Source organism: Aptenodytes forsteri, unplaced genomic scaffold (genome assembly GCF_000699145.1).
Source record: "Aptenodytes forsteri isolate BGI_AS27 unplaced genomic scaffold, ASM69914v1 Scaffold707, whole genome shotgun sequence".
In the NCBI taxonomy this organism is placed as follows: domain Eukaryota; kingdom Metazoa; phylum Chordata; class Aves; order Sphenisciformes; family Spheniscidae; genus Aptenodytes; species Aptenodytes forsteri.
Genome location: NW_008795363.1, coordinates 522,828 through 534,865, shown reverse-complemented (window position 1 = coordinate 534,865; position 12,038 = coordinate 522,828). Strand labels below are relative to the sequence as shown.

The following is a 12,038-nucleotide window of genomic DNA, read 5'->3' as shown; positions in this document are numbered from 1 at the left end:
GATCAACAGCCAGCAGACAAGAGGAGTCACACTTGCTAAGTCTCCTTTGCAGTGGCTGTTTTCTTTCAGGTGCTAATTTGAGTATGTCAGGATCTCAGAGGCAGAGACATGGACCCTTTATTATCATTGTGAGATACGGTTTTGAATTAAAATGCAACTTTCACGAACATGTCACTTGATCCCCAGTAATTGCATTTCAGTGTGATGAATCTCCTGCATACTTGTTTAACCTCAAAAAGGGCTGATTTTATATGTTAATTAAGGAATAATTAAATCTAAATTAAATGCTTATTTGAAACACTTAATTTAACTTGCTACCAGAAATTTCAAATGTTGTGGTTTTATTGAAGGGGGAGAGAGACTCCACTGAGGAAAGATTCATCATTTTTCTTAGCACAATTCATTCCTTTGTGCAGCAACTGTCTATGACAAGAAATCAGCTGAATTTTGAGTAGTGGGAAAGACAAGCTGTCTGCAATGCACCGAAGCAGTAAAAGAAATGGTGTTTTAAAAGATTTGTGGTCTGAAAAAAACAGAATATAAATCTTCCTTAATAACTTTTGCACATGATAATGAATGGCTTAAGTGTACATTTTCACAAGGAGATTTTTATAAAAATTCCCAGTCCCATTTCCATTTGCCAGTCTTCCCTTATTACAAAGAATTGCTACTTACCATGCTGCTATACAGCACCTTACAGGTCTGTTGACAACCCAAGACTGTGTAAATGAAACAAATTCTGCCTCCATCTTCAGGAGAGCAGTGAGCCCTTGAGACCGAGGATGCTCTCCAAGTAACACATGGCAGAAAACCCATCCCAGGATCTGGGCAGAGGAGAGCTGCTTCTGTTTGCTTTTCCACTCACTGAGTCAGTAAAGGTTGCTCAGGCTGCAATCAAAGGAATCAATAACCTATAAAACATTATGTGCAGCAACGTGGGGTGATTTTTATTAAATATCAGCCCAGCATTATAAATATTCCCCACATTTTATAATCTAGAGCAACACATAACCTCAGCCTTCTGCTAAAACAAATTAAAATCTTCCAAAGCTTTGAAATGAGAAAATTTTCTCTCCGTGCTTTCCCTTGCTCATGCATGACCCTACTTAAAACTAGGTGGTAATTTGGCAGCTCCTGTTGGAAATGAGTCTTGTCACATTTTCTGGAGGTTTGGGTAATGCTGGGGAGGGGATCAGGGAACTTGTGGGTATTTGGTGCATTTAAATGAAAAATATTATTTTGTTTGTCCTGAGGAAGTCCAGGAATTTGGCCCCAAAATCATTTATTACTTCTGTCTAATGGGGGTAAAAAAAATGCACAAACACTCATAAAATCAGCTTTGCTCATGGGCTTCTGTGCCTACAGCATCTCCTTTTCTCCTTCCCAGTGCCCAGCCACTACTGCCCATGTTAACGGCACGGTGGCTGTACAGCTGGGGCAGGCGGCAGAGGATATTCACTGCTCTGTTGTATGGATCAGAATAACCTCAGCAAGCAAGATTTTGTTTAAAAGATTACGCAGAAGGGATTCAAAAAGCTTTATCTCTCATGAAAAGCTTCTGTTTGGCCTGAAGTAGACCTGTTTTGTAGGAGGCTTAGTTTTGCCATATCTTGTTTGAAAGGAGGAATTGAGAGGTTTCTGATCTGGGTCGAGTCAGACCAAAAAGCTGCCCAAGGGTCCTGCCAGCCCCGTGCAGGGCTACCGGCTGCTCTATAGCCACAGCTCGGGGACAGCCACCACCCTGCTGGTGAGCAGCATCCTGTGCTGAGACCAACTCTTCCTCCCCAAAAAGCAATAAACAGCCCAGATGCCAGCTGGAGGGGGCCGGGAGCTTCCCCCTGCGCTGTGAGATGAGCCCTGCCTGTCCTGTGCATAGCTCAGCTCATCCTGGGGCTGCTGTAGCTACACACAGAATGGCATCCAGCTGGGTTGAGAAATCATTTTTTATTTTGCAGCAATGACCCCCCCAGTAGCTTAGCTTTGCAATTCTGCCTCCATACAGGTGTGCTTGAGAAGCCTCTGGATAAAAAGGCTGGCAGAAATTATGGGCCTCCGGGTACCAAGAAGCTTATCTACTTCATCGATGATCTGAACATGCCTGAAGTGGATGCTTACGGCACGGTGCAGCCCCATACGCTGATCAGGCAGCACCTGGACTACGGTCATTGGTAGGAAGCTGCTCGGGCTTGGTCATCCGAGACCTTTTTGTTCAGCTCCAGTGTTGGGGATGGGGTTTGAGAAGAGGTCAAAGCACGGTTCCCCCTTCCCATCCCATGTCTGCCATCACATCTGCCTGGGCTGGGCTGGAGCTGGCTCTGGGTGAATGAAGCATTGTGCACCCTCAGGGTTTCCCCTGTCCCCAGCAAAGCAACTCATTTGCTCATAGCCTGGTTGAGAGGAGCTGTGCTCTGCTCTTGCTGCAGTTTGTGACTGTGGTCCCAGTGCAAAGCCTGCAAGGGGAGCGTGATGATCAGCCTCGATGCCCTGCGATACGGAGGAAGGCCATGGATTTGGCCTCAGCTGGGATGATTCGCCCCTGCTGTGAGCACCTGATATTGTTTTCAGTCAGGCAGCAGCAAACAAGCATTTTCTAGCCAGAGGTAATTTGAAGGAAAAACAGTGACAGTGTTTTGGAATGAGATTGGTGCATTTTAGACCATTGCCAGAAACACCGCGTGGGACAGCAATATTTGCGGCTCTCCCTGTGGGGAATACAGGGCAGGGACTCATACCAATTTGCAGTCTCCTCAGCTGCATGCATGCCTGAGCTTGGCCAAAAGCTTCCCGAGCATGGAGATAGGGGAGGGGAGGCAGAAATTTTGGGCTATGGATGTCGGGAAGTCGGGCAGAAAGAGGGCTCTGCTGGTTGCATGGGGGCATTGGAGGCACAGGGGGACGCAGGATGCCATGTGTCCCCTCCCAGGCACATCCAGGCTTTCTGCCCGCACTCTCAGCAGCGCTTGCCAGGGTGTTGCACACTCGGTGTCCCCTCTTGCAGCCTGGTGGGGCTGCAGCTCACTCCAGGGCTGCCCTGGCCCTGGTGGTAACCCTGTTGGGGCTGCACCCCTGGCTCCGTCAGCAGACTCCCCATCCTTTCCGTGCAGGCAGCAGGTGGGCAGCTGCATCTGGCAGCAGGCAGCCTGCTTGCCCCTGTCCCAGGCTGGCTCGAACCAGATGCACTCCTGCGATTTTCTACAACTTCCATGCAAGTGACTGGTACAACCTGTGGGCTTTTCTCAGTACTTGTTACTAACTTATAGAAATATTAGCTACAGGTTGTTGAAGCTGAAAAATTTCCACCAAGAGCAGGACTCGTGTGCCAGGCCAGGTGCAGGCGTGCAGGCAAGCCTGGGCCCTGCCTTGGCGAGATGCAGAATTTGACCCCACTGAAGACAACTGGACATTGGCAGCCCATGGACATGCGCTGGGGGAGATGCAGCAGCTGTTGCTTGCAGGCTGTGGTCACCGTGCCGCTGCTTTTGTTTTGCCCAAAGGTACGACAGGACCAAGCTGTCGCTGAAGGAGATCACGAATGTGCAGTATGTGTCATGCATGAACCCGACTGCCGGGAGTTTCACCATCAACCCGCGTCTGCAGGTAAAGCTCTGCACAATAACAGGCGCATCACTGATTTTATTATTGGGTGGATTATTTAAATGTGAGGCCAGAGGAAAACACTGGCAGATCTTGCTGTCTTTTTATCAGTAGAAATGGCATGAATCTGTTGAGTGACTGTAATTCCTAATGGTGAAGCAGCAGACTTGCTCCCTTTTTCCCTTGTTTGTTTTTCCTCACATTCTGCTGCTCAGTCGGAGGAAGAAGTCACAAGTTGCCAGCCAGCTTAACACCTACTTTTAGGACAGCCTTCTGGTTCATACAGACAGATTTTGCCTTCATTTAGCTCATATTTGCCTCTGGAGCATAGCTCATTAAAGCCTTTTGGTTTCTAAAATTTCCTGATGGAGCTGGCAGTGTATTCTCATTAAAAGGAGGTGTGGGGGGGAAACCCAAACAAACAACCCCCCCCCAAAACAGTACAAGTGCTGATGGTAACAGAAGTACAGATTTGGGAAGAGATCTTAAACCTCAGGGCTTGATTTTTGGGAGCTGTGAGGCCTGACCTGGGTCATAGAGCTGGTTATTATCAGGTCTGAGGTTACTTACCCTTTTCTCCAAGCCATGAGGAGTAGCAGAGCCTGGTCGGAGGCTGTTCCCTGTGCCTGCAGATCAAAACCACTGAGCAGGTCCTGTTGGCATCCGAGGGGGACAAATGGCAGCCAGAGGGACGGTGCCCTTCCCAGCTTTATGGTGGGTGTTTGCCATGCCGTAGGAGGAGAAGCTTGTCATGTGAGCAGTAGTGGAGAAATACCCTGAGAAACGGGTGCCCACGCAAGAGCAGCTGTAACTTGGTGGGGCAGCTGCCACAGGGACAGATCCTGCTCATAGCACTGCAGGCAGGGACCTGCCGGCCACTGGGGAGCCTGGAGAGTGGAGAGCAAAATTTATTCCCTCAAGGAGAAACGTCATGACAAGAGTCAGCCCAGGCTCTGGCTCCAATTTAACAAAGGACCCTGTTGTGTTAAAAAGTGTCCCATGGCTGGAAATGGGCATCTCCTCTGTCTTTGCAAGTTCCAAATCAATAAAGGGGTCTTCTGGGAGATGGCACCTTCTGGGGTCTGTTCCTAACAGAGACAGCAACTGGGCTTCATCAGAGGTCGGTGGGACCTTCAGAGCCCTTCAGCTCTTCAGTGGACCGAACTTCCAGCGTAGCAGTTGTGAAATGGAGTTGAAAATCCCTTGTTTAGCGAGTAGAATGATGTCGCTTGGCAACTGTCCTCTGCTGGGAAATTGGAAGAGGGAAATAGCCTTGTTCAGGTGGACTGCAAGTCATAGAATCATAGAGCATCCCAGGTTGGCAGGGACCTCGAAAGGTCATCTGGTCCAACCTTTCATGGGAAAGGCAGCCTAGATGAGATTATCTAGCACTGTGTCCAATCGCATCAAGTCCCCGAGGGCATTTTGCTTGAGAGGTGGTTGCCCATCTCTCTGAGCTTTCCATATCTTCCTTTCTCTTCCTCAGCGTCACTTCTGCGTCTTTGCTCTCTCCATCCCTGGTCAGGATGCCTTGTCCAGGATCTACAGCACCATTTTAATGCAGCACCTGACGAGTGGGAATTTCTCAGGGGCTGTCCAAAAATCAGCTCAGCAGCTGATTGCCCTGGCCCTGGGACTGCATCAGAAAGTAGCTGCTACTTTCCTGCCAACGGCTATCAAGTTCCACTACATTTTCAACCTGAGAGACTTCTCCAATATCTTTCAAGTAAGTGCAATTGCTGTCCTGTGGCACTTGGAGCTTGTTCTGAGGTCATGGGAGGCTGTGGACCTGTGTTCCCTTGGCCCAGCTAGCCTCGGTGAGCAAAACGCAGTCTCCCATCTAGCAACGACACAGCATGTGTGTCCCCTGAGTAAAGGGGGTGACCTCAGGCCATTCCCTAATTCCTGATTCATTTTGGATGGATTCCAGAGCCATCACCCATGGCTTTAAGGAACATCAGTTAGAAGCTTATTTACTTTCCAGCCTCCTGTGGTCAATGGGGAGGGATAATAGCTCCAGAAGGAGGTGCAGGTTTTGGGTGGGTTGAAATGCCCTCTGGCTGTAAAAGGGACCAGCTGAAGGGAGCTTTGGGCTCCTGAGGTCAGCACTTAATTAAGTGACTGTTGGTGAGTGTGATGGAGCTGGTCTTGTCTTTGTGAGCCTCAGTTCCACACAAGTAAATGTGGGGATTAATGGCGCTGCTCCACTACACAGGGAAATTATTTTATTGCACTGAAGTAGGTGGTGGATACTTAGTGGGCTACTGGCCCTGAAGATAGGAAAGCAGTAACTAGTTCAGCTGCTCTGCCTGGAGCCAGTGCAGCTTGCTGGCCTATACTGGCACGTCCTTTTAGCTTCTTGATGGTCAGGTACTCAGCATGTGCATGAAGGATGGCATTTAAAGAGTTGATAAACAAATCAAAACCAGCTTTGACTTAATTGCTGAAACTGAATTACCACTGGAGCCTGTTCTGTACCAAGGGGAAGATGTTCAGCTTTAGAAATGTTTTCTTCCAACAGTAGGGAGATTTTTTCCCCCCCCCCAGAAATCTCATGCTTTGAAGCAGTAGATATTACTGCTCAAAGAGCCTTTCAGAGTTTAAGGCTGATTAATAAAGTTTGAGAAAATTCTCAGCAGCCAAATCAAGAGATTTGAGATACCATAACCTTTTGTAAAACCTCAGTTTGTAATTTGTTGCTATCCTTATTAACGTCTGTTTTACAAAGTAGGTACTGAAAGTTCAGTGCCCTGTGGTCTGGTCCATCAGACAGGACTTGAAGTAATGACAGCCAACGGGAAATCCAAGAACAGGACCTTGAAAAAGTTAATAACGCCATTGTGTCAAGAAGGAATCAGACGTGTCACTTGTGCTCAGCTAAACATCAGCAGCCTTTGACGTTAGATGTGGGTCATGTTAAATCCTGGCTTCTAGTTAACCTGTGCTTTGAAAGGCAGAGAGAGAGAAAAGAAGTCTTTCAATGGGAAGCTTTAATTTTAACTGTAGTCTGCTTGAAAGGTGCTAAGGTTGCGGTATATTAGAAAATGTCCTGCCACATCTAGATGCTGGGCCAGAGGGTAGGAGCAGTGACAGGAGCTCAGATGGCTTTTCCTTTATCACATGACTGCAGGAGTGGAGGAGTGTGGCTCCTTGGGCTCATAACGTTTATTTAAATTGTAGTTCATTTTTTTCTTGAAATCCTTCCTTACCTTGTGCTATTCATTCTCAATTATTTCCTTACCTTAAATACTCTTGGATTTTGAGATTTCCTGATTTCTTGTTTAGCTCTGCTGGAACACAATTTTTTTTCCTGAAATTGAGTGTGAGAGAAGCTCTGGACTCTGGGAATGCATTTCCTTATGTTGCATTTGTTACATCTTCATATATTCATAATTTAGCTCAAGCTCTCTTGTCCAAACCCCTGCTCAAGGATGGCCAACTTCAAACTTAGGTCAGACTGATCAGACAAGTTTTGAATGTTTCCAAGGCTGGAGTTCCCATAGCCTCCTTGGCCCTTGTTGCACTTCTAAATCCACTCCATGGTGAAGTTTATATATTTTTATTTCAATCAGAAATTCCCTTGCTACAATTTGTGTTTGTTGGCTCTTGTCCTTTTGCTATGCACCTCCAAAACAAAATTTGGCTCGGTCTTCTCTATAACTCCCCATTAGGTAGTTGTAGACAGCAGTAAGATTTCCCTTCACCTTTTCCCCGGGCTGAACAAACCCATTGCTCTCAGCCTTTCCTTGCATGTCCTGTGCTCCACCATTTTACAGTCTTGGTGGCCTCCATTGAACTTGCTCCTGTATGTCAAAGTCTTTCTTGTACTGGGGGACCTGAAAGTGGATTGAGCCTCACACGCCTTTTCTCCAGCCTGTCAAGGTCCCTCACTTTGGTGTAATAACCTCTCTGCTTGGTCAGCATCATCTGCAGACCTGCTGAGAGTGCACTGCTTGGGTCATGGAGGAAGGCATTAAACAATACTGCCCTGGTACCAACCCCTGAGGAACACCACCGGTGCATAGCTGGCCTCCAGTTAAGAACATTGAGCCTGGTGATCCAGCCAGTTCTCCACTCACCTTGCAGTCCATCCATCTGGTCCATGTTCTTTTATGATGCTTGATGTGATGGCATCTGGGAAGAAGAAAGAAGAAAAAAAAAAAAAGAGGGAACCAAACCAAACCAAACCAAAAAGACTCCAAAAAAGCAGGGCCATCTGAGTTGCCAGGGCCTGTGGGAAGATGGAGAATCGGTGGATGTGAGGCTTATAGGTCGGTGCATAACACCTTTTTCAAATTCCTTTTAATCCCAGACAAACAATCAAATACCGAGTGCATAATAACTGCATATATAAAAGGCGTTTGGGGGTTGCTGTTTTACCAGCTAGTCTGTAATGATACAAGCAGCCAATGATAACTGTTAAAGGCACAAACCATACGCAAATTGCAGCTGTGCAGGAGTCAACCCCTGGACTTGCTGCCTCTGTAGCGTGATACTGCTGGCTCTGCTGAGGTCGTTAACAACAGCTCCATTTGCAATCTGTCCAGTGGCTCTGGCGTTATCATACCATCTTAGATATTAATACTGTACCTAAACATTTAAATAGGGCCTTACAAGCCCAGCTTGATTCCCTTTCTCAAAACTTCCTGACAGCTCTTATGACAAGGAGTCCTGTGCTAATTGTCTCATTACAAAACACTCCAAGAAACTGTATCTTAATTGCTGCAGCTAATGAAGAATGAACGAGTTTGGACCTGGTATGCATGTGAGTGTTGCGCAGAACAAGGAAGACTGCCCCAAAGCAAGTCAGCAGTAATTCCTTTCAGCAGACAGATACGGGAACTTATTGCTCTCATGTTTGTCCTTCTGCACCCGATACCCATTGCCGCCTGGCCTGAGCTGATCAGGCTGATCTCTGTGTTGCATGGTGTGAGGGTTCAGCTGAAGGCGACTCCAGGTGTTCACTCCAAATGGTGGCAGAACACCAGAGAGATTTGTCTAGATAGATAAAGGTATTGGTGAAACCAAAGGGAAAAAGAGCAACCTATACACCCAGGGGTAGAAGGCTTGACAGGCAGCAGTGGGTTGACTTTGTCAAGCACTGTTCATGTTTGTCCTGACTAATGGAATGATCATCTCTGGGGATATGAGCATCTTCAGTGGGATTCCTTTTTTCCTGGCTAGTCATGTCCTCTCCCTCAGCAGAGAAAAATGGGCATTTCTGTGTATAGTTCAAGTTCAGCTCATCCTCATGGAGAATGGAGAGGAGCTCAGAGGAACTGTGTTTCTGAAGCACCTTGTTCACTGGAGATGAAAGGAGTCCAAAGTAACTGTCCTGTTGTCAGACAGTGGCACTTTGCTGGTCTAAGGTGGGATTTGGCTCCAGATTAAGATGCTCAGATTCAAGTGTGTGAGGCTCATCCAAAGCTGGGGAGGACAGAAGGCTGTCCAGCTCCCTCTGCCAGGGACACAGATGTGGTTTCACTCTGGTGCCCAAGTGTGAGTGTCTAGTGTCTTTTGAAACACGTCAGGACATCCCACCTGGGCTCCAGTGGCTGTACAAGGACACAGGTGTCTTCCTCTGTTGTATCTGCCTGCCCCATGTGGATGTCTTGTCTGAACTGCTTGAGCTGTGTTGCTTTTGAGGCTCCCTTGGCTATAGAGTGAGTGTCCCCTGAGATGAAGCCTAGTTGTGTTGACTTGGGAAGCTGGTGGCAAATCCCATGTATTCCCACACAACAATGATTTTATCCACTGTTCTCACTTGATTTTTGTCTCTGGACTTCACCTTCAGCAGGACAACCCTTAGTGCCTAAGCATTGCACCCAGTGGTGCCACTGCTTCTCTGGCATCAGCTGGCTGAGAGCCATAGGGTGAAACTTTAGTTCAGGCCCTCACGTAGAAATAAGCCGGTCTCTCCTGTGTGGCACCAGGGTAATGTGTGTATGCCCACTGTGGGGCCACTGGCTTCCCGAAGGGGAACACGAGTCTCCGGGGAGGTAGGGACTGGCAGAAGGGCTGTGGGTGAAGAAGGGGAACCAAGGGGAGAAGGAATCCAGCACCAGGCATGGTTTCTCTGATGAACACACAAACACATTCAGATCACTGCTGACGTGGAAACCCACTAGGGTCTGGATTGAAGGATGCTCCTTCCTGATTTTGAAAAAGAATAACAAGGAGTCTCAAAATCCGTGATCATCTTCAATCCCCTGGGCTCATGGGCTGGTATTGAATGGTTACAGAAGGCTCAGCAAGTACTGTAAAACCTACCTGTAATAAACCAGCTTAGATTTGCTGTCACGTCTTGGTGGCAATGTTCAGGGTGAGGAGAGGCTGGAAACCACAGTCCAGGATGATGGGCAAGAAGAAGCTGGAGTAGGATTAGGCAAGATCTGCAGGACTGGCAGCCCTGGCTGCTTGTCCTTGGACTATATCACCTACTGTAACTGATGTTACTGTTGCAGGGTCAAGGTCACCCTTCAGGCCTTTATAATCTGATAAGCCTTTGGGCTCATCAGAAGGTGTTATCTGTTACTTTCCCTCTGTAGTGGATCCCGTCTGTAGTTGAAGTCCGACACTACTTTGCCTTGCATATCTTTAGCACCTTTTCACACCTTTGGGTCCCACCATGCACTGCAGAGTTAAATTGATTGGTATGCTCCAGGCAATTTACCCTTGATTAAAGAAGACAGGTCTCTGCAGTGACAGAGTTGTGGATTATGCTTTTAAAAATATATTCCCTGCTGGCTCATACTAGAGAAAGCCCTGTTGCTGTCTTTCTTTCCATCTGAAAGGGTTACCATGGTATTATGCCCTAAATTATATCTGTCATCTCTGTAAAATAATAATTATAGACAGGGTTGTATTTTTCTTTTTATTCCCATTTCTAACAAGATTTTCAAGCAGCATGTCGCATTAAGATCTGCGGCAGTTGAGGAGGACCAGCCTCTCTCTCTTCCTGACAGCAAGACGATAGCAGTGGCTCCGGCGTGCCTCACTCCAGCTGAGCTTTGCCTCCACGTGGGCTTTAGCGGCCGGCAGACTTCACGCTCCTTTGCATGGGGAGGGATTTTCATGTTTACCCGTGGTTGAACTTGCTAAAGAGCCCTGCAAACTTCAGACTTACAAACGCTGAAATGCACCTTGTGCATTGTCTGCTGGTGTGTGGCTGGAGAGAGGGCGACAGCAGCGGCTGCAAGACTGGTGCAGGGTCGGCAGCACCTTCGTTTTGTTCCTTGGTTTGGCGCAGTTGTTTGGTATGACTTAGCCTTGGGATTGGTTGGGATCTGATTACCTGAGCCAGTCCGGTTTCAGAGCTTCCCCCTCCTTCTGTCTTACCCTCTCTGCTATTCCTCTTCCTAACAGAGCTCCAGATGCCAGTGGCTGGTTATGGGCTGCTCCATCACATGCAGCAGCCACAGCAGTATGTGGTGCCAGTGGGGTGGCTGGAGCCCCTCGTCAATCCTCCCTGATGAGCATATTTTAAAATTGGTACAACACCTTTAAATAGGACTCTGGGTTCATGGCCCACACGCTGTTGATAGTAATGCTGTGTTTGTCACTGTTTTCATGTCACCGCTGTCCACAAAATGCTGAGGCTGCCCCAGAAGCCCCAAGAGTAACATCAGGAAGGAGCAGAGCAGGGTGCTTAGTCCAACAGTGCAGGACAGCTAGAAAGGGGTCACTATGCTGCACAAGTTATTATTATTTTAAATGTTATTTAGACTGCAAAGAAAGAGAAAAAGTAATTTATTTTTCTTACCTTTTTATGCCTGGGAGACTTTCTGTTCTGTCACCTTCTGATCACCCCCTCTGTGGAAGCGTGTTAGCTCTCTCTTCACATTCACCCATGTGCTTTCCCTCCCAGCCCGGCGGGCAGGGGAAGCAGTGCTGTAGGTCCTGGTGCTTCGCTCTGCTCTCTGGGTTGCCCATAAGGGCACTAGCAGGAAGCCAGCCAGCTGGCAGGTAGCCTTGCAGGATGCAAAGCTTAAGAAGTGGAAATAATTATCAGCTTAGCAAGCCTGGTGTCCAGAATTAACATTACGTTGCTTCAGACCTTGATTTCTGCACGTGTTACAGTTTTGCAGGTTTTACCAGAATGGCTCAAATATTTCTGGTGCCTTTTTCTTTTTTTTAACCTAAACATTCAGCTTCCCTCTATATATAGGTTTTATTGTGTTCTAGATAGCAGTATGCAAAGTCTTTCACTGTCTTGTAAGTGCGGAGGCCTCTTCTCTTTCTATTTTGGCTATCTATGTGCAATATACTGCATGTAAAGATGGAAACAACTCCTGATGTTACATAGAATCATAGAATAGAATCATAGAATCATTAAGGTTGGAAAAGACCTCTAAGATCATTGAGTCCGTCAACCCAACACCACCATGCCCACTAAACCATGTCCCTCAGCGCCTCATCTACACGTCTTTTAAATACCTCCAGGG

General features: G+C 47.4%; 1 protein-coding gene across 1 annotated transcript in view; it reads left to right on the top strand.

Annotated features, from left to right (window-relative positions):
* DNAH9 (dynein axonemal heavy chain 9) overlaps nucleotides 1–12,038 on the top strand; it is a 214,927-nt gene that overhangs the window by 70,371 nt on the left and 132,518 nt on the right. The window contains exons 39-41 of the mRNA XM_009280185.1: nucleotides 2,003–2,168; nucleotides 3,495–3,597; nucleotides 5,081–5,320. Coding sequence (XP_009278460.1) covers nucleotides 2,003–2,168; nucleotides 3,495–3,597; nucleotides 5,081–5,320 — 509 coding nt within the window. The remainder of the gene's footprint in view (nucleotides 1–2,002; nucleotides 2,169–3,494; nucleotides 3,598–5,080; nucleotides 5,321–12,038) is intronic.